The sequence below is a fragment of the Saprolegnia parasitica genome (genome assembly GCF_000151545.1).
Source record: "Saprolegnia parasitica CBS 223.65 unplaced genomic scaffold supercont2.17, whole genome shotgun sequence".
Classification (NCBI taxonomy): domain Eukaryota; phylum Oomycota; class Saprolegniomycetes; order Saprolegniales; family Saprolegniaceae; genus Saprolegnia; species Saprolegnia parasitica.
The window spans coordinates 341,737-363,244 of record NW_012156411.1 but is presented as its reverse complement, the minus strand read 5'-3'; the positions used below and the strand labels follow the sequence as shown (position 1 = coordinate 363,244).

The following is a 21,508-nucleotide window of genomic DNA, read 5'->3' as shown; positions in this document are numbered from 1 at the left end:
GGCCACCGCGATCTTTTCGTTGCCGAACCATGGACGAACGTCATCTGATCGCACTTGGCACTGGCTTCTTGTCTGTCCTGTTGCCACGTCAGCACCCGGAATATCCGTTCTTAGAGGTCCTTTATAGATGGATACGAAGACCCGTGCCACATTTAAGGTGCCACGAATAGCGAAGATTTGGCAAGCATGAAGTCGAGCGAGCTCGAGGCCATGAGCGTCGAGGAGCGCGTCTCGTGCTTCTACTGCGCGTTCGGCGTCGACTTTATTGGCGCCAACGTGGCGCTCTCCGAGGCCTTGATCGCGCCCGAGGCCGTGCCCACGTATTTGCAGTACCTCGAGGGCCCGAACCGCGACGCGTGGCTTCTCACCGAGTCGGTTTTGATCCCGTTCGCCCAAGGCAAGGCCATGAAGGACGAGCAGCAGCGGCTTCTTGTCAACTTTGAGGTCGCACGCCGCAACTGTGACGTCCTTAGTGCGGCGGGCGCGATTCCGATCTTTGCGCAGCACCTGGCGCGGGCGATGCTGAACCTCAAGGGCCTCAACTTTCAGTACATGGACATTGACCAAATCGAGCGCCTCTTTGGCCAGCTCAACCGCGCGCTCACGATGCTGTACCTCACGATCGTGCTCAGCCCCGACTCGGTCTGCTTAGAGCGATCGCTCTTTGAGCTGGGCGTGTGCCAGCCCAAGCAGGTTTGGGCGATCATGTCGCCATCGCCTCAACCTCCGTTTAGGTGCTCTTCGACATCTTTGACTGTTTGCAAGCGCACTACGCCGTTGCAGGCTTCCCCCTGAAGCGCATCATGCTGCTCCTCTACGCGTGGATCACGCGTATGCTTGGGGACCTCCCCGCCTGACCCAACTCAAGAACGACCGACGGACCTTCCATGCGCTGCGTACGCATGCAATGCCATTAGTTGGCATCTCATGGCGTACAATGATAGCGCTCGAAATCCCGACCAAGCTCCAGTGCAAGAGCATCAAGCGACTGGTGGTGGTCCCGATTGCCGAGCCGGTCTCGGACCCTCTCTATGTGGCCAAGGTCAAGGCGCAGAACCAGCGCGATAGCATCTACGCGTCGTACATCCACAAGCCGCATCATGATATTGCGCCGGCGACCTCGACGACCGACGACCCGACGTTCGACCAAGAGTGGGGCCACCGCGTCGAGCTCGTGTATCGAACGCTGCTGTTGCCCAACGCCAAGGAGATCATGAGCGTCTTCGCCTCCGTTTTGGCCGCGGGCACGAACCCGGACAAGCGCCATGTGTTTGGGAAGCGCGGGTCGGCGGACGCGTCCTCGTATGAGAATAATTCGCAGACGAACGTGTCGCCGGAAGAGCAGGCGTACCTCACCTACATGCTGCGCGAGAAGGCCATCCTCATGGACGCCACGTCACTCACGCTCTTGACGCTGCTCAAGCACATTCGAGCGAGCCATCTGCTCAAGGCCGAGTACCTCGCGTCGCACCTTGTAGACGCCGGCGTGCTCCCGACCATGACGGTCTGTCTCATTATATGGAAAAAGTATCAAGTTGATAGTGGACGTAGAAATTCCTCAACCGCGACTTTGCGACGTACGTGCAAGTGCGTGGCCTCGACGACGGCTCGCAGCGCGTCGAGAAGCTCCCGAGTCGCAACAAAAGCTCACGGTCGTCGTGGCAATGGACGACGCTTCGAGTGTTGCCGAGTACGCCCGGCAGCAACTTCGCTGCGTCGCGTCGGTCCTTCGGCTCGTGCAGCGCCTCACGAAGCGCAAGCCGAGCTTGATCAAATCGACCTTGTGCCGGTCGCAGTCGCTCGTGTGGCTCAAGCGCGTCTTGAACCTCAAGGAGCCCATGACGCGCCTCTATGCGCTCAAGCTCGTCAAGTCCCAAGCGCGGTACCTCGGCCACCAGGTCCAAACCTACCTTGCCTATATATCATTATCAACAACTACGTAGTGGGTGCGCAAGTTTACGTGCGTGCATTTGCTCACGGAAGTCTACTTGTACGTGCGGCCCGAGCTCGAGGACGACTGGCTGCGCAGCGAAGACGACGACACGAGCGTCACGTCGGCGCCCAAGCCCGTCGAGACCCTTCTCGCCGGCGAAGTCCAGGCCTACCACCACAAGCACTACTGGGACCGCCTCAAGACGTCGCCATCGGCCTCCAACGTGAGCATCGTCGTGCAAGGCATGCAGGACCTCGAAGCGGATGTGCTGGACGTCGAAGGCGGCAGTTGCCGCAAGCTCTTTGCCGAGCTCAAGCTCGACACAGGCACGTGCCAGCAGTACGAAAAGTGGCTCGACATTCAAGGGCTCATGGCCGACGCCGACGCGCCACTGCCGATCGCGTTTGGTTAAAAGAATACGACAACTAGGATCGACTACTCCAGCGGCTTGGATCGACTACTGCAGTGACTCGGGTCGACGACTGCTGTGACTCGAATCGACTACGACAGCGGAGAGAACGGAGTCAAGACGCCGTGGCCATGTGGTAGAGTAGCATCATGGTCGAGTACTTGGCGCGCCGCAGCGTGTCAAACTGGTAGTGGCGCTCTTCGCAGTTTTTCAAGAGCGTCGACCGATGGTCGAGAAAGGGGCACGCAATCTCGACATCGTCGAGAACGTCGTTGGCGACAAAGTGGGGCACCGCCTGCCGTTGCAGCGGCACGTCCGAGTCGACGCTCACGGCGGCGCACACGTCGCAGACGGCGCCTGTCGGCGACTGCCAGTAGGGCATGTTGACAAGCACTTGGTCGCAGTGGCCACACGTGGGCTGGAGCGGAATCACAAACAGCGAATCCTTGGTCACCTCGATCGCGCGGTACACGTCGGCCTTGATCGCGTCGCGCGCCTTGGCCTTGGGCATCTCATCGGTCTTCTTCTTCGCCCGCGGTTTGAGCGGCGTGAGGACCGCGCGGTCCAACTCGGCGGGCCAGTAGTCGCCGTCAAAGTACGGCGGCAGCGGCGCATTCGAGATGCCCGAGTGGAGCGCGGCAAAGTGCGTCTTCCAGAGCGTGTCGTGGCCGAAGGCGACGTGGCGCGCTTTCGCCGCTGCAATCACCGCCTTGTACCACAACAGGAGGCGCTCCTTGCTCGGGTTGCGCTGGTGCGACGGGTGGCACCAGTAGATAAAGTCGCCACCGCGGGTCGTGGGGCAGGCCCAAATGTGCGCGTGGGTGAAGCCACGGGCCTTTGCAAACGCGAGGTACGCAATCACGAGCTGCTGGTACACGGACGTGCGGGCGTGGCGCGGGCGAAAGTACCCGAGCGAGTCGAGGTACGCAATGTACGTCCGGTTGTTGTTGCTTGGGATGCCACAGTCCGGCCCGTACTCTTGCACGTACATGGAGAAGAGGCACACGTCGGTGCCGTCAATCTCCTGAAACACAAGGATCGTCTTGGAGATGTACGTCACCTCGGACGGGTACGCAAACCCGTTGAGCCGAAAGTGGTCTTGCGCGTTGGCCGTCACGGGCGCGGTCACGCGGATCGACGACGCGAGCTTGACAAAGAGCGAGTTGGCGACCGCCGGCGACTCGCCGAGCGAGACCAAGTGGTCGCGGATCCACGTTTGCATAAACGTGCCGAGGTGCGTCGTCGACGCATGCGCGTCCGGGAGCGCGTCCTTGAAGAGCGGCTTGATGCACTTGGCCTTCTTCACGACCGGCGAGTGCGTGCTCATGTCGTCGCGCTTGGTCGCCATCGCGCTCAGGTCGATGGGCGCAAGCATCTTGTCGGGCGAGTCCAAGACGGGCTCCGTGTGGTTGTCGTCGTGGCGCGGCGACGCAGGGTCGCGGCTGGTGTATGTGCTACTCTCTGGCTCGAGCGACCGCAAGCGGCAAAGGGCACATGTGAACGGCACGTCGTCGTCTACCGCGATCTCGCTGTTGAAGAGCGCGCAAATCTGGTGCACCCAGCCCATGCAACCGTCGCATTGCACCCAAGGTTCCGTGAGTTCTTCTTGGAACTTGGCTTGGAGTAGCTCGGCTTTGGTCACGACGCGGTCGCCGTAGGTAAACTCGGCTTGCTTCGGCACGCACTTGGCGCACCAGTTGAGCTGCCCGTCGGGCGTCATAAAGTACGCGGCGTGGCGGCGGAGGCGCTGGCCGCACTTGCCGAGGCAGAGCACGAGCGGCGGCTCAAAGTTGATGCACTTTTCTTCGCAGAGGCCGCAGACGTGGCCCTGGCAGTGCGTGCAGCTGTGCTCGGCGCGCTTGCTCTCGTGGTCGCGTTCGCGCCGGAGGTACGACGCAAACTCGCGCTCAAACTCTTTGGCGAGGAGCTTGGCCGACTCGTGTACAATGTGGCCCGGCGGGTTGAAGAGCGTCGCGTTGGCAAAGACGAGGCGAATGTCGTCGGCCACGTGGTCGGCCGACGCATACAGCAGCGCGCTCAGGTTCTGCTTGACGGTGCCGAGGTCCATCGGGCGCGCAATGACGTCGTAGTACGTGGGACAGGCGAGGCGCACCGGGTCGACCGGCGCGTTAAATATGTTTTGGTTGATGCGGTGGAGCATGAGGCGGCTCACGAGCGCTAAAAGCGGCGTCGCAATCTTCTCGCGGCGCAGATCCTGTAGCTGCTGGTGAAGTTGCGCCGCCGACGCCACATCGAGCGGCGACAAGGTCGGTGCACGCAGCTCGTGGTACGGGCGCTTGCCCATGTCCCAATGGTGGCACTCGACTTCGGACGGGCTGTCGCCGTAGCTCGGGCGCGGGCGCTTCAGATGGCGCGCTTCCGTATTCATGTTCATGGTCGTCACTACACAGAGATGCAGGTCGCCCATCTGCATGCGGCGAAAGAGAGTGAGTCGGACCTCGAGGCTGGCAAGGAGGGGATGGAGGATGGACAAGGAAGGGGTCGACGACGACTACGAGATGGCAAAGTCGCATGAAATCGCATTACATTAGACGTCTACTTGACGGAGACGCTCCATCTTCCTACAGGACGCTTGGATCGACATGCACTTACCGTGTGGCGGGAAATTCAAATATCCAAGTGCGGGCGGCGCTGCAAAATCGCAAATGACCTGCAACCGGTTCGAAAAGCCGACACGTTTCATTGGCGGTTTGTATGCCAAAATTCGAAGCGCGATCTTGCCCAATCATCTCCAGTTCTTTCTCGAATTAGGAGCGGGGTAGGGCAGGACCATACAAACAGCAAGTGAAAGCGAGAGGGTCGGCGGTGCATCATTCCCTCTATCTTTGCATACATTGTAGGTATGGATAATGGATCTTTGGATCTCGGTCCTAGGGAACCTGTTAAATATGATAAGTCAGCAGAAACGATACTGGCGCAAAGGGGGGGGTTTCGCGGCTGGTGGAAATCGGGCAACTTCGACTTCGGGTCAAATGCCTTGGTGCTTGTATGGACGCAGAATGGTGGTCGGACCAGATGCCACGTGTGACCAACGCCGGCGGGTCCCTTGCTACACAGCGAGTTTGTATACGAGTGAGAAAAGGCTACCACCTGGCGTTCACGTTTTTGTGGCGTCGGCGACGAAGGCGGCCAGTTCCGCTGGCCGCGGAGCGCCAGGAGCATGCCACGTAGTACGAGAAGGCAGCACGTCGAAGTCGAGTCGATGCGCTAGGAGCATGTAGCGTGGGCAGAGCCAAGCCGATAGGAGGACGAGGCGCAGTGGCCGAGCGACAGAGAGCCCCATCGCGTGGGATCGCTGATCCAAACCAACAAAACCATGCGGTCGCGGCTTTTCTTCGCGCGCCAACTTCGATTCACTGGCCCGCGATGATTTGAGCGCACAGTGTACACGGTACCGGTATCGCAGAGGGACTGCAGTAAACGTCATACTAGAGTAATGGTTCGTTGCCGAGACAGAGGAGCGAGCGCATGCCATCGAGCCGATTTGAGGACGGCGGAGACGGCTATTGCTCTCGAGACGTCAAGAAGTCCACATCTATGCATCGCCGCCGGCGTGGCTATGTCAAGGTTGACAAGTGGAGGCAGCGAGACCTAGCGAAGTTGACGCTTGACCATGCCATCGTATCTCTCTCATGCTGCGATGCGTGTGAGCCACAACCCAGCGACGGTTTGCGTGGTTGGTCGTGTGGCAAGACGACTCGGCTTGTCATGGCCACGGAAGAGACCCTGTACGTTGTACCATGCGCTAGAGCTGGTGCGTCCATCTCTGCATGGGCAAGCTCGCTGCGCGCTTGAAGCGAGGTTGAAGCTGCGCGCGTGCGATCTTTGCTGGCCTTTCTGGCGTGTCGTATGGCTTTATAGAGGTTTCATGCAGAATTGAGTCGGACGAGGCGTCTTTGCTAGCGTTGGAAAACTCAATTGAGTGTCGTGGCGGCGAGGAAGCCCATTATTAGCTCTGAGAGGTCCTCATCTTCACAAGGAAGGTCACAGATTTGGATTGGATCGGGATGGCGATGGACGAGGTCCAGTTCGGCGACGACTTTGGCCAGAAGATCGACCTCACGGTGCGCATCCGCGAGATCCTCCGCAACTACCCGGGTACGCCCATGCGCCCCATGCCCGAGGTAGACGAGGGCCTCATGATGCTGCGCAGAGGGGACCTCGGTGCTCAAGGAGATGGTGCAGAACGCCGACGACGCGGGCGCGACGACCATCTCGTTCTGCCTCGACAAGCGCACGCATGGCGCCGAGCATCTCGCGTACACGAAGCTTGCATCCTTCCAGGGCCCCTCGCTCCTCGTGCACAACGATGCGCGCTTCACGGACGCCGACTTTGCGTCCATCCAGGTACTGCCCATGGCGTCCTTCTTCGACATGCAACCGAAGCCCATGCGTAGCGCATTGGCGACTCGCTCAAGAAGGATGCGTCCCAGGGCTGGAAGACGGGATTGGCTTCAACTCGGGTGCGCCATCAGCACGCTTAGTAGTACACGATGTCTCATGGCAACGATTAGTGTACCACATGACGGACCTTCCAACGTTTATTAGCGGCAGCCACATTGTCATGTTTGACCCGCATGTACGTCTTACGCTTCATCGTTGTTGATGTCTCATGCGTGGGCTAGGCGTGCCACTTGCCCAATGTGAACCCGAGCAACCCCGGCAAAATGATCAACTTTATGACGCGGCGCGATCTCCTCGAGCAGTACCCCGACCAGTTTTGTCCGTTTGAAGGGTTTGGCTGCGACCTCCGATCGCCCTTTGATGTATCTTTCGAAAGCGCTTGCTCGGAGGATGTCGTACTCATGGAGGTGCTAGGGCACGACGTTCCGCCTGCCCCTGCGCACGCCCGAGCAAGCCAAGACAAGCAAGCTCACGTCCCGGGCGCAAACGCTTGCCTCGGTCTCCCAGCTCCTCGACGATTTTGCCCACGAGTCGACAATGATGCTCCTCTTTCTGCGGAACGTGACGACGATCCACATTTCGCAGTGGGAGACGGGCCAGTCGGCGCCGACACCGCTGTACACAACGAGTATCACCAACTTGTCGCGCGATCTACAAGCGCAGCGCAGCCAGGCATCGCTCAAGGCACAAACGTTTCCGCTTCATGGTCAGATTTGCGACTACCCGCTCAAAATTACGACCCGTGACTTTGGCTCCAACAACGAGGCGACGTCGACGTGGCTTATCTGCAACCAGCTGGGGGGCAAGGAGAGCACGGCGATGGCGACCGACCCCGAGAACGCCTCGCTGCGACTCGTGCCCTACGGCGGAGTCGCTGCAAGCTTGGATATCTCGACACCGCTGCAAGGCCGTGCGTTCTGCTTCTTGCCACTGCCCGTCGAAACGGGGCTTCCAATCCACGTACGACAACGTGTGCGTGTGTAGACAGACCCACACGTGGATGATTAGGTCAACGGGTACTTTGAGCTCTCGTCCAACCGGCGCGATGTGTGGTCGGGCGACGGCCTCACGGGCGAAGGGCTCTTGCGTGCGCAGTGGAACACGAGCCTTTTAGCGTCGGTCATTGCGCCTTGCTACGCGCGCGCGATCGAAGCCATGACGCAGTACCACACTTCGCCACACCTCTTTCCGTTGCAGCTGCCGCTGCCGCCGTGGCAGGCGCTCGTTACCTCGGCGCTGACGCATGTCGCCGACAAGCCGTGCTTGTATACGCTGACAAAGACGTTTGTCGCACCAAAAGACGCGCTTGTGCTTGGGCCGTCGCAGGACAAGGACGCGCTGGAGCCGCTGCTTGTCCACGACGGCCTCGGCCTCGTGTCGCTGCCGCCACCACTGCAGACGCTGCTTTGTGCCACCAAGACGATTCCGATCGAGTTTGGGCCGCGCCACGCACGGGCCTGGTACCGGACGCATACGACGTGCCACGGCAGCAATGCGGCCGCGATGCACACACTGCTCGCGTTCGTGCTGCGCGACGGACCGCGCGACGACCTCGACGGCGTCCAACTGCTGCCACTCATGGACCACTCGGTGGGGCGGTTTGTCATCCAAGCCCCTGTGGACACAACCGGCTTGCAGCAGCTTCTCTCGATGCAGTTTCCGCGGTCGTTGTGCGTTGCCGCGCTGCAAAAGCACGAGAACGACGCACAAGCCGCGCTCGAGTGGCTCTTGACGGGTCCTTCGGCGACCATGTGTACGAGCAACTACTACCTCTGCTCGCCGCTCGAATTGAAGCTCTTTGGCGCCAGCTGCCGCCAACGCCTTGTCGACATGGAGGCTATTGGCGACTGCAAAGCGATGCTATTGGCGCTCGCGGCACATGTAAACGTGCAAGTGATGGGCGTCCAGGACCTCGGCGATTTCTTCCCGCTCGTGTTGCCGCCACACTGGGCGCGGCAGTCGCGCGTCGCGTGGTCGATCGATGCAACCGACCTCCCGACGCTCGCGTGGTTTCAAGACCTCTGGGCGTACATTGGGAACAGCCCGAGCACGCTTCTCGACCTTTGCGACCAGTGGCCGATCGTGCCGACGCAGAACGGCGCCGTGTGCAGCCTCCGGAAGCAATCGTCGATTCTGCACACGGCGTGGCTCGCGCCGTCGATCGTTGCCATCCTCTTGCGCATGCAAGTCGATGTGTTGGCGCACGATCTCTTCCGCACCGAAGTGTCGTCGGACGTCTGGACGTACTTTCAGCAACCGACACCGGAAGGCGTCGTCGCGTCCTTGTCCCGGGACCGCGTCGAGATGCTCTCAGCGGCCGAGCGCGACGAGCTCCGGACGTATATTTTGTCGCTGCACTGCGACGACATGAGCGCGTCGACGGTGCAGGCACTGCGATCGTTGCCGCTCTTCCACGGCTTTGGCGTCCGCGAGGCGAACGCGGTGGTATGGGACGAGGCCGACGACCGCAGTCTCTTTGTGCCGCTCACGCCCGGGCTGTGTGTCGCCCCCGAGATCGAGCCGCGACTTCTGGACGGCCGCTTTGTCGTGCATCCCGAGCTATCCAAGAAGGTGCTCCATAAGCTCGGGCTCCCGACGATCTCGTGCGTCAATTTCTTTATGACGAGCATGTTTGCAGCCGACGTGTGGTCGACGTTGCAGATCGAGATGCAGCTCTCGCTGCTCGAAGCCTTCTTGCTCCACGTGACGACGTTTGTGCGCGACGATCCGCGCTTCATCGGACGTGCCCAGCAGCTGAAGGTGTTTGCGACCATGACGGGCTCGTGGCGCTACGTCACGGAGCTCTACGATCCGGACATTGAGGCGTTTGTCGACATGATCGAGCCCAGCTGCTTTCCATCGGCGTCGCTCCAGACGCCAGCGTACCTCGGGGCACTGCGTCTTTTGGGCATGCAGCAGATGCTCACGCGATCGTCGGTGCTGCACATTGCCGAGGTCATTGCGACAACGCAGGCTGACGACGAGACGACGCGCGTCGAGTTTCAAAGCCGCACCAAAGAGTTTGTCAAGTATGTCGATGCACACGCCGACCGCCTTCTCCAGCCCCAGGTACCCATGCACGTGTCGACGAAGAAAAAGAAGATGTCGCTCCAGAAGAAGACTGGAAGCTTCTTCAAGGCTTTTTGGACAGCCGGTCGTCCACGCTCCAAGACGACGACGAGGACGAGGTGGACGAAGCCGCGTTGCAGTCGGAAATGCAAGACATCATTGCCTTCCGGGAACAGCTCGTGCTCTTGGCGTGGATGCCCGTGCTGCAGACGCCGCCGTATGCCTGCCTGCCGTGGCCGTCGTCGCCACCTCTCGTTACGTCACCGCTCGCGATCCGACCCGCCGAGACGCAGTGGCTCTGCTCGGCGAGCTTTTTTATCCTGGACGGAGCGATCTCGTCGGTGTCGCTGCGTCAGCTTTTCGGGTGGGACGCATCCCATGCGTTGCCCGTGCTTCTCCGGCAGCTCGTGGAGCTCCATGCGACGTTCCACGCCATTGGCAGCGACGACACGCATCTCGCACGACTGGCAGCGCAGGTGCCGACGCTGTATGCTGCGCTCGCTGCGTACCTCGTGAACGATAGCAACGCTGCGAACGTCATGCAGAACGCGCTGCACAACGTCCCGTGGCTCTGGATCCGGGACCGCTTTTGGCGCGCCGACCAAGTCGCTTTCGACTCGTACGTGCACGCGCACGAGTACCTCGCGGTCGTGCCAAAGGAGTTGCTGCCGTACGAACATCTCTTGTCGGCGCTTGGCGTGCGTCGCCGTTTCCACGCGCGCGACTATGTCGGCGTCCTCGAAGCCATGTTTACGGCACACAACAACAACAACAAGACGCTCTCGAAAGAAGACGTGGCGCTCGCGATCCAACTCGCGCAGACGCTCAGCGACGAGGTATCGACGGGCCTCGACGTGTACCTTCCGACCGCCAGCAATGCCCTGCAAGTGGCGTCATCACTCCTCTTTAATGACGCGCCGTGGCTCGCGCAGCCCCCGGGTCTTGTGTTTGTGCACCCGCAACTCTCGAACGTGGTCGCGGGCAAGCTGGGTGCTGTCTCGTTCCGGTCGTCGCTGCTGCGTAGCTCGTCGACGGCGCTCGACGGACTTGAGCCCGAGGCACTGGATGGGGTGACAGCATTTGGCCAGTCCGAGCCGCTCACGCGCCGCCTCGCACACATTCTGGAGCAGTACCCCGAAGGCACGAGCGTGCTCCACGAACTCGTGCAGAACGCCGACGACGCGGGCGCGACGCGTGTGAGTGTCTGCCTCAACCTCGCCACATACGCGACGTCATCGCTCTTGAGTGCGCCCATGGCCGCGTGGCAAGGTCCCGCCTTGTACTGCGTACGCCCCCACTTTGTGGTTTCTTCCCCTTTTCATGCGTGTGGTTTGCGCTAGTACAACAACGCGGCGTTCCAGGAGCGGGACTTTATGAACCTCGCGCGCATTGGCCAAGGCAGCAAGCTCCACCGCGTCTCGACCACCGGGCGCTTTGGTCTTGGCTTCAACTCGGTGTACCATCTCACGGATTTACCGTCGATCGTGTCGGGAAGCTCGCTCGGTATCTAACGCTGCATCATATTGTGCGCTGACTCGGGTCTTCTAGTCATGTTTGACCCGCACGCGACCTTTGTGCCCAACGCGACGGCGACGCAGCCAGGCATCAAGATCAACTTTACATCCTCCAACGTCATTGCGCAGTTTCCAGACCAATTTGCGCCGTACAAGCTCTTTGGCTGCACCCTCGAGGAGCCGTGAGACCGAATTGCATCGATTGAAATCGCTCAGAGAGACGTTAGGTACCACGGGACCCTCTTCCGGTTCCCGTTCCGCACCGCGGGCGTGCACAGCGAGATCAAGCGGGCCGCGTACACGGAGCACGACATGCACGAGCTCATCACGCAGTTTCAGTCGTCGTTGGCCGCGACGATGCTTTTTCTCCGGCACGTCGAGCACATTGCGGTCTACATCAAGAATGACGACGATGGCTGTGAACCGCGCCTCTTGTACGAAGCCACCGTGCCGCCGCGCCCGTCGAACGCCCTCGACGCGTTTGCGAGCAAGGACGCGTTCTATCGCCAGTTGCAGCGTCAGGCGGCGCCGAGTATCGACCACCACGTGCTCTCGGTGACGCTCTCGGAGCCGGGCAATGCGGCGCCGCTGACAGAAACGTACCTCATGGCCATCGGCATGGGCGCGGGCAGTGCCAAGGCGATGGCGCTCCAGCACCCGGAGCTCAAGCTGATCCCATATGTGGGTATCGCGGCGCGCTTGGATGTCGTGCCAACGCTGCTCGACGGCCGTGCCTTTTGCTTTTTGCCGCTGCCCGTCAAAGTCGGTCTGCCCGTGCACGTACGTCCCTTCTCTCTAGCACGTTGAAAGAGGCATCACCATTGTATATTTTAGATCAACGGGTACTTTGAGCTCTCGTCGAACCGACGAGACATTTGGCACGGCGGTATGTCTGGCAGCGTCTTTCTGGCAGGTTTTGACGCGAATATATGGTGTAGATGACATGACGGGCGAAGGACGCATGCGCTCCGAGTGGAACAAGGCGCTACTCGTGGACGCCGTGGCGCCGACGTATCTCTCGCTCCTTCTTCACGTGCAAGCCATGGTCTCGAACGAACACTATTTGGCGCTCTTGCCGCCGCAGCGACCGCCGTCGCCGTGGTCGGCCGTCGTCGACACGCTCTACGCCCGCGTCGGCGCTCACAAACTCGTGTATTGCGAGACGTCCGGGGCATACGTGCCGTTCAACATGGTCCTCGCCTTGGACCCGGCGTTGGCCTCGGCGCGGGCGACGGAAGTGATGGAAATCCTGCGCCTGCATGGTCTCTCGTATGCGTCGTTTTCGCCGCCGTTGCACGCCCTTTTGCTGGAGAAGAACGTGCTCCTTGGAGCGACGACGCCAAGCACGTTTCGCCAGCTCGTCCACGCCGAGCGAATCCGGCTGCAGACGTTGCCACCACAGCTCGTGCCGGCGCTCGTCAAGCTCTGCGTCGACGACATTCGCGACGAGGCGCAGCTTGAGATGCTGCATGCACTGCCGCTCCTTGTGCTGCGGGACCAAAGCGTGCGGTCGATTCTTCTTCGCGGCCAAGGCGACGCGGTCTATGTCTGTTCGTCGGTCGAGCAGACGCTCCTCGAAGGCATGTGCCCGCACCTCGTGCTCAACATGGAGCTCTGCGGCAGCATTTTGCGGGCGCTTCCCGGCTTTGTGACGAGCGCGAACGTCAAGCTCTTTGATCTGCACGAGCTCGGAACGATTGCCTCGTCGCTGTTTCCGCCGGCGTGGCGTCAAAAGCCGCGTGTGCCGTTCGTCGCGCACCCGAGCCGCCCAATGGCGTGGTGGAAGGCGCTCTGGAGCTACGTGGACGACCAGATCTTGAACGGCCGCGACGTTCCGACGTCGCTATTGCAATGGCCGATCAAGCCCGTGCGCATCAACACGTCCAACACGGCGCTCATGCCGCTCGACGCCCCCGTGCTCGCGTCGCTCCAAGGGCTGCGCGGGGACCGAGACAACATCTTGGACTTTCTCAAGGACCACGACTTGTACGTGCTGGATACCTCGCTCTTCCCGAACGAGCGCTGTCCGTCGTGGATGTTATCGTCTGGCTTTGCGTTTGCGTGCGATGCGCCGGGTCTTTTGAGCCTCTTGAGTCGTGGCACGGCGATTGCAGCGATTCCGCTGCCGGTTGCACGCGCGTTTCGGGCGCTCCTGGTTGAGGCCGACTGTGCGACGCTGTCGCTGGCCAACCAGGCAACGGCGCGATCGCTACCGATTTTTGAGCTCTCGACGCTGGGCGGTGCGAGCACGCTCGTGGCCTTGGACAGCGCGACGTACCTGCTGCCGCCCCTCGGCTTTGCCTACGCGCCTCCACCGCTGCTGTCCGTGGCGTCTCTGGACGAGCGCGCCTTTTGCATTGCCGCGGGGCTGGCCCAAGTGTCGCACGACGACGCGCTCCTCGACCACGTGTTGCCGCACTTGACGTTCTTTGACGAGCATATGCAGCTCGAGCTCTTGGTCCAAGAGGTGTTTCTCCGGTACGCGAGCATGGCACCGGCCGTCCAGACGCGGCTCCGGGAGACGGTTCGCGTCCCGACGGCCGACGCGAACAGCGCGCCCCGGCTTTTGCACGAGCTCCACGACCCGACGTCCGAGGCCCTCCAAGGCCTCCTTGGACCATCCAGCTTTCCGACACCACTGCTCGCGGCGCACCTGGCCGTGATGAAGGACATGGGCCTGCAGCAGTCGATCTCGTGCCTCGCGATGCTCGAGAGTGCACGCAGCATTGAGACGGCGCCGGACGCGATGCGTGCGGCGTACCTCCTCGGCGTCGTCAACCAGCACCTCGACGCCGTGTACGCGCCCGAGAGAGACATCGAGGCCGTTGCCGCGCTCTGCGCCGTGGCGTGGCTGCCGATTCAGACGTCGCGACCCTTGGAGGTGTTGCCGTGGACGGTAGCGACAGGTGGTGTCGCGTCGCCGCGTGCCACGTGGCCCCAAGAGTGGATGGTACGTATTTATCCAGTCTATCCACATAGGATATAACGTCATGGTGTCTGTCTAGTGGTATGGCTCGGCGACCAAGTGCATTTTGAACGGTCACGTGACCTCGAACGTCTTGCGCGACGCGTGCCAATGGACGCTGTCGGCCGATGTTGTCGCGCAGCAGCTCGTGGCGATCGCCGAGCGACATGCGTCGTCGGCCGTCGTGCTCGATGACATGACGTTTTTGCACCAGCGCGTGGCCAACGTGTATGCGACGCTCGAGACATGCATTGCTGACCTGAGCGACGACGAGGGGTGGAAAGCGCCTTTGACGTCCGCGCCATGGATCTGGACCACCTCGATGCGCTTTGTTCGCGTCTGCCAAGTGGCCCACGACGGTCCCGAGCACGTCGCCCCCGTCCTCGTCACGGTCGCTGACACGCGGTACGTAGCCCTCAATTCATGATCTGTCGGCGCTAACGACGGGTCCCATTAGCGTGCCGTCGGCACTCCTTGAGGCGTTTGCAATCAAAGCAAGCTTTGACACGGACGATTACGTGCGCGCGCTGACGTTTCTGCCGCGTGATGAACCGCTGCAGGCGTCCGACATGGCGCTCGTCACGGTGCTCCTCGGTTTGCTCGAAAAATCGCCCGACAGCGTCAACAACGTTTTACTGCCGGACGCGAATGGCATTCTGGCGCCCGCGACCGAGCTCGTGGTCGATGACATGGCGTGGCACAAATCCAGTGACGCCAGTCGCGGCCGTCGGCGGTTTGTGCACCCAAGTGTGGTGCCCCAGGTCGCACTGCGCTTTGGCGCGGTCTCCAAGCACGCACTGGTGGCCAATGCGTCGTCCAACAGCGTCAAGATGATGTGTCCGCATCTCGTCGCAATCAAGGCGCATTTGCCCGAGGCCCACTACGCATCCTGGGCGACCAAGCTGCTTCGTGACATGCTCGACGTGGCCGAAGCGTTGGCGTGTCCGCGCGTCGATGTGGTCGTGGATATGCGGGTGCATGCCGACCAAAAGGTATGTCGGCCGTCGTTCCAGGCGCTGCAACGCGACGCGATTGTGTTTCATTTGCACGACGTCCATGTGCAGCCGGAGACGCTCTTTCTCAAGTACGGCAAAGGCTCGGCGGGTCTCCTATCCGGTCTCTTTGTGAGCGACTGCGTCCAAGTGCTGAGCGGCACGGACTTTTACGTCATCGATCCGAGTGGCACGTACCTCGAGCAGGCGTCGACGCTGCGCTACAACACGCAAACGCCCGAGTTTGCAAGCTTCTCGGACCAGCTCGCGCCGTTTGTGTCGTTGCCGTCGCGCCAAAGCGGCACGATTGTGCGCTGTCCGCTGCGCACGACGCCCGATTCCAAGCTGCGGCCGGCGCTGACACGCCACGACGTCGACATGTTTCTTACGACGGCCACTGCATTTGCACCGACATCGGTGCTCTTTTCGTCCTACTTGCGCCAGTTGAGCCTGTGGCATTTGACGCCGGAGGTCCGGACGTGTACGATCGACGTCGCGTTACAAAACGCAGACCGCGTCTTGAGTCAACGCCTCTCGCTGCTCCAGGACGACGAGTGGCGCAAGCCCAAGCCGACGGGCCTCTTTGGCAACGTCTTTAAGCGCTCCATGACGCTGCCCGTTGCGATCTCGGACGTGGCGATCCAAGTCACCGCGCAGAAAGATGTGGCCGTGCACCACTGGTGTGTGAGTGCCAACGTGGCTGTGGGCCGGACCCAGGACTTGGCGAAATCGGTGCCATCGCTCTCGCCGCACGCGTCGGTGGCGCATCTTGTGCGCACGACGGGCAGCGCGACCGTACCGCGCATCCGTGGCCAGCTGTTTGCCCCGTTTGCCACGGACGTTTACACGGGGCTTCCCGTGCACGTGCACGCTGGCTTTGGCCTGGACGCGCCGTCGCTCCACGTGCCTGTGCGGGGTCTGGGTACGACTCGATGCTTTAGGGGTCCTATGTGTGCTACTGCTGCTGTAGGGCCCAAGAACCATGCGATGGACGAGTGGAACCTCGCACTCTTGGAAGACGCGGTCACGGAAGCCTATGTGCAGCTGCTGAGCACGCTCAAGGCCAACGCCATTGCCGCGGTACCTCTCTCAACGTATATTGTGTCGCATACGATGTGATGTACATTAGAACGTGCCGCGGTTGCTCTATGGTGCATGGCCCGCCCTGCGTCGCTCGACGGAACTCGGCCGACTGGTGCAGCGCAGCATGCACCCCAAGCTGTCGCAACTCGAGCTCTTCTTGTGTGGCGATGGCAGCTACCGCCGCCTCACGGAGGGCTATTTCATGGAGCCGAGCATGCCGCTGCAAGTCGCGGCGTATGCGCGTCTGCACTTTCCCATGTTTACCGTGCCGTCCAGCGTCATGACTGCGACCACGTCGATGCAGTCGACGCCGCGCCTCTTCACACCGCGTGTCCTTCGCGAATGGCTCAAGCGCGTCGCGGCCTCGTCGCTGCATGTCGGGCTGTGCCACGACCTGCTCGCCTACTGCTTGCGCGATTTGACGCCCATGACGTACGGTGAGCTCGCGGGACTGCCCGTCCTCGCGCTGGCCGACGGATCGGTCGGCACGGTGCCGAAAGCCAGTCTCTTTTCAGCCATTGCGGCCGAGCCGTTTATTGTTGCGACGCTCGACCAGCAGTTGCTCTTGCCGAGCATGCGCACCCGGTTCCTCGCTCTCGAGTTTTGTCGGGCGTTTGATTTGACGAACGTGCGTTTGATCAACGCACTGGGCGCGGTGCCGTTTTCCGTGACCTTTCTTGCGCAGCACATTGCGAGCGAGCTTCCGCCAGCGTGGCGCAACAAGGACCGCGTCGTGTGGTCGCCATCCCAAGACGTCGGCGTCTCTGCGCTCTGGCTCGGACGATTTTGGAAGGAAGTCGGCAAGAAGGAGCATGTCCAGCTCTTTCATGCATGGCCACTGCTCCCGATTGCCGGCAAGCACGAGCTGCTTCGGTGCCGCTACATGGACGACGTCCTCGTGCTCACGCCCGGCAGCGCGAGTTTGGACCTTGCGGCATCGATCGCGCATCAGCGTCAGGTTGCGATCGCGGACGATGACGCGCAGCATGCTGCGTACCTCCACGAACGCCATGTCATGGACGCGCTGGCCAAGCAAGAACTTCATTTGGACGACGACGAGGAAGAAGAAGAAGGCGAGGGGGAGGCAGACGACGAAGCCAAGGACCTCAACGTCCCCGGGTCGGAGGTGGCGGTCGACGCCAGTGAGATTTCGTTGGAGGTCGACGACGAGGCCGCGAATCTGGCGGCGCATGACGCGACGGTCGTCGAAGAAGATGCCGCCGTCGTCTCCGAGTCGGAAGGCACGCGGCGGCTGCACCCGCTCTTGGCGCGCCTCGACGTTCCGATTCTCGAGCTTGGCTTTGTCCCCGAGGCGCAGCACCACGAGTGGCTCGTCCGGCCCCGTGACGCGGCGCTCATGATCCTCTCGGGTCTCTCCAAGTGGTCCCAAGCGGGTCGATTGCAATGGCCAACGGCGTCGCAAGCCGACCGCGAAGAGCTTGTCGCGTACTTTGCCGACCACGGAACGCTTTACGGCGGCTTCAACCAGCGCCGAAAGGACCAGCTCCGGGGTCTCCCACTGTATTACTCGCTCTTGGGCGACGAGTGCATTCTGAGCCACGACACGTACTACCTTGTCGACGAGTCTGTCGCGGGGTTTCCGGCGTACCTCCCCGAGCACACGAAGCAGTCGTTTCTGCACGTGCCTCGGCCGTCGCTCCTCTCGTTCTTCAAGGAACTCGATGTCGAATGCCTGACCGAAGCCGACATGGTCGCCAAGTTTGTGGTCGATCGATTCGACGCGTTTGATGTGGTCCAGCGCACCGCGCTCCTCGACACGATCCAGCGCAAGTGGCCGATCTTCCAGCGAAATGCGTCCCTGGTTGCATTTCTGCAGACGACGCCGCTCTTTCCAACGCGCGATGGTTTGATTGTGCCGGCGTCAACGCTGCTCGACCCGACACACGCGGTCTTGGCGTCGATCTTGTTGCCGTCGTTCCCTGAGTCGTTTCCGACGCCCGAGTACGCGACGCCTGCGTGGCTCGACATTTTGCACGCGCTTGGTATGACCCATGAGCTCTCGACGACGGTCTTTGCGCGCTGTGCGAACCACGTGGCGTCGTGGCCGACCCCGCTCTCGTCCGAGCACGAAGCCGGCGCGCTGGCGCTTCATGAAGCTTTTGCTCGTCACTACGACAAGTACGAGCGCGCACGATCCTTCCTCGAGGAGCTTGCCTCGATTGCGTTTGTACCGGCGATCGAGCATTCGCTAAGTGGCCCCGACCGCACCATCTTGGCTCGGTACAGCGACTGCGCCGTGCCGTCGGACGAAGCTGTCGTCTTCTTCGCCAAGCCCATTGTACTGGCCTACGCGGTGCCACCCCGCGTGCTCTGGCGCCGCCTTGACGTCGTCTCGCCGCCACCAGCCACCGATGTGCTTCTGACGCTGGAGCGTGTGACGAGCGACGCCACCGTGCTCGACGACTGGTCGCACGCCATGTCCGTCTCGGAGCTCTTTCAAAAGCTGTTTGCGTACTGTGATGCGCACTGGGACAAGCTTGGACACGCGATGCAGACGCGCCTCTGCGAGTTGCCCTTGCTGCCGATTGGCACGCGCTTCGTCAAGGCAAGTCGCGTCTACGTGCGCCTCCCGGAGAATCTCGCACCGTTCCTCTTTGAAGTGCCCCGCGCCTTTGGCGCCTACGACCATTTGTTTGCGCGCCTCGGCACGAAAGAGTCGCCGTCCGCCAACGACTATGCGCAGCTCCTCGCCGAACTCGCGACCGAGTGTATGGTGCTCAACCTCAACGAGCTCCGTGCCGTCGTCAAGATTGTGGCGTTGGTTGCCGAGACGGAGCTGACGCTCTCGTATCCGCTCATGCTGCCGACGACCACGCACGAGCTCGTGCCATTGCACGTGTGCGTCGCCAACGATGCGACCGCGCGCCGGCTTGCAGTCCGCATGCACATGCAACTCGCCTCGATCCACGTCGTCCATGGCATGGTCAGCGACTCGGTTGTGCGCGCGCTTCACGTGCCGAGCCTCCTCGACCTCGTGGTCGAAGAGCTATGTCCAGGGGAAGTCTTGACGCCAACGATCGAGACGTCGGCGATGACGGCCGTCTTGCGCTCGGATGCCTTTGGTCGTGGCCTCGCCTCCGTGTGCGTCGGCAGTGAAGACGACATGGTCGTGCGTTTCCGCGAGCACGGAATCTATGCTGTCGAGACGCTGTCTACGCGTCTCTACTTGCGCAACGGCCGTGTCGATGTGACGAAAGATACATCGAGCCTCTGTTTCATTGACGAGGCGACCAAGGTGCTCTACGTGACGACACCCGGGTCGCTGAGCCTCGCGCAAGTTGTTGCGCTCTGCATTCAACGGTCGATGCCGCACGCACTGCTCGACTGCTCGCCCGTCGTCGCGATGTTGGAAAGCACGGACATTCCGCAGACGCTCCAGTACCTCGGTGTTGGAAGTCGTCGGGTCTTGCAAGCGCGGGGTGTGCCTGGCGCGCCGCTCTGCGACGTGGACATGCGCGCCCTCGAGCTCAAGCCGCTGCGATCGTTCTTGCCGGGCGAGGTCGTGGCGATCGAAGGAAGCAACCACGAGCATGTCTACGCGACAGTTGTCGCCGAACAAACCACCTTTGGGCTCAAGCAAGTCCAGTTGTGCGTCGACACCAAGCATACGACCAAGTGGCTGCCATCGACCCAAGTGTTTTCGTTTCAATCGGTGCGCCAGGCGTCAACGACGACCTCGGCGGCCACGTTGACGACGACGGCAGTGCAGTCGGCGGCTGTGACGTCGGTGCCGTCGTCGACGCCATCGCTGCCCATCTCGGAGACGCAGGTGCTCGACGCGGTCAACGAGCTCCTCGGGCGCGTCAACATGAGTCTCAGCGCGCCGTACGAAGCACTCGTGCAAGAGACGCTGCGGCTCAAGCAGCGGTTGGCGCATGCGGAGGAGAGCTACCGCGCCGCGTCCGAGCGCATTGAGGAAGCGCTGGTCGAGAAGAAGGAAGTGCTCGAGGCCATGACGTGCTCGGTCTGCTTTGAGAACGACGTCAACCGCGTGCTTGTCCCGTGCGGCCACGTGTTTTGCAGCGCGTGCGTCGGCCGGTTCCCGCGCAACAAGTGCCCGACGTGCCGCCATGACATTTCGACCCATTGCGCCTTCCACAAGCCGTACTAAACCTCTTCTTGATAGCTTGATACGTTGTGAATATTCGCCTTTTTGTATTTTGGACGTTCCGACTTGGAATCCGACTTGGAATTTCGGCTTTTCTTATTTCGACGCGTCGGATTTCAGCTTTTCTTTGGCGTCAAATTCTTGGACGAGCTTGAGGAATTGCGCCTTCTTGGCGTCGATCTCGTCCTTGTGCTTGGCGGTCGCTTGCTCGGCCAGCGTCTTGAGCAGCGGCGTATCCCGCGCCATCTCCTGGTCCTTGCCCTCGCGGTAGCCCTCGACAAAGCCCATGACGGTGAGCCGCCCCACGAGGAGCTTGTCGATGACCCACTCTTCCAGTTCCCGCTTGACGTCGACGACCTTGCGCTGCTTGAGCGACGACACGGCGTCGGCAACGTGCTCGGGTATTCTCTCCACGTCGAGTGCTTGCGCTTGGGTCTTCATCTCTGCCGCATGCTTCTTGGCCTCGCCTTGCATGACGACGAGCTTCTCCGAGACCTGTCCGCTCCACGTGTCGATCTCCGCCTTGAGCTCGGGGTGATGCGTCGCGAGATGCGTGTCGACGGTGCTCTTGACCTCGTGGCCCTTGGCAGAGAGCGCCGCCGTGAGATCCTTGGACGACGATGACGCCGCGTTCTCCGGGCTAAACGATCCCTTGTACTGTGCCCAGGCCTCGCGCCATAGTCGGCGGTGGTCGGCCAGCGTCAATGTCCAAAGGTCCACAAACTGGTTCTTCGCCTCGGCCTTCTTCTCTTCGTCTGTTAGCGGCGGCGGCGGCAAGCCAGGCATGACATCCAGCAGCCAAGCGTTCAGCAGCCGCGACCGCGTCTGTATCACGTACAAGGTCGCCTGCAGCGGCGAGAGCCCGCGGGGCCGCGGTGGCAGCGCTTGCTTGGCCTTGCGCAGCATCGGCCCGAATCCGCCGCTTGCGATTGGTGTAAATATCGCACCTAATCGGGTCGTACCTATAGGCGTTTATAACACTAATAAAG

At 61.5% G+C, this 21,508-nt stretch overlaps 4 protein-coding genes across 4 annotated transcripts; 2 read left to right on the top strand and 2 right to left on the bottom strand.

Annotated features, from left to right (window-relative positions):
- Positions 1-186: 186 nt before the first annotated feature.
- On the top strand, positions 187-2,345 carry SPRG_05602 (hypothetical protein; the record flags this gene model as incomplete). Its single annotated transcript, XM_012344319.1, has 6 exons — positions 187-693; positions 735-831; positions 945-1,504; positions 1,552-1,591; positions 1,615-1,898; positions 1,944-2,345. The coding sequence occupies 6 exons, from the start codon at positions 187-189 to the stop codon at positions 2,343-2,345; spliced, it is 1,890 nt and encodes a 629-aa protein (XP_012199709.1).
- SPRG_05601 (hypothetical protein) lies at positions 2,287-4,998 on the bottom strand. Its single transcript, XM_012344318.1, has 3 exons — positions 4,956-4,998; positions 4,801-4,854; positions 2,287-4,745 (listed from the first exon to the last, which is right to left on the bottom strand). Exon 3 carries the CDS (start codon positions 4,735-4,737, stop codon positions 2,458-2,460), a length of 2,280 nt encoding a protein of 759 aa, XP_012199708.1. The 5' UTR covers positions 4,738-4,745; positions 4,801-4,854; positions 4,956-4,998; the 3' UTR covers positions 2,287-2,457.
- Positions 4,999-6,370: 1,372 nt separating this feature from the next.
- On the top strand, positions 6,371-20,561 carry SPRG_05600 (hypothetical protein; the record flags this gene model as incomplete). The annotated part of the gene is made up of 17 exons (XM_012344317.1): positions 6,371-6,461; positions 6,517-6,710; positions 6,761-6,846; positions 6,912-6,942; positions 6,989-7,129; positions 7,182-7,727; positions 7,776-9,836; positions 9,896-11,122; positions 11,177-11,339; positions 11,385-11,532; positions 11,578-12,130; positions 12,185-12,236; positions 12,289-14,300; positions 14,356-14,720; positions 14,773-16,229; positions 16,278-16,387; positions 16,437-20,561. 17 exons carry the CDS (start codon positions 6,371-6,373, stop codon positions 20,520-20,522), a joined length of 13,323 nt encoding a protein of 4,440 aa, XP_012199707.1. The 3' UTR covers positions 20,523-20,561.
- On the bottom strand, positions 20,538-21,454 carry SPRG_05599 (hypothetical protein). Its single transcript, XM_012344316.1, has one exon. It carries the CDS (start codon positions 21,423-21,425, stop codon positions 20,616-20,618), a length of 810 nt encoding a protein of 269 aa, XP_012199706.1. The 5' UTR covers positions 21,426-21,454; the 3' UTR covers positions 20,538-20,615.
- Positions 21,455-21,508: the final 54 nt, after the last annotated feature.

Bases quoted from the DNA above. Each gene is read 5' to 3' on its own strand.
- SPRG_05601 (XM_012344318.1), bottom strand. From the start codon at position 4,737: ATGAACATGAATACGGAAGCGCGCCATCTGAAGCGCCCGCGCCCGAGC.
- SPRG_05599 (XM_012344316.1), bottom strand. From the start codon at position 21,425: ATGCTGCGCAAGGCCAAGCAAGCGCTGCCACCGCGGCCCCGCGGGCTC.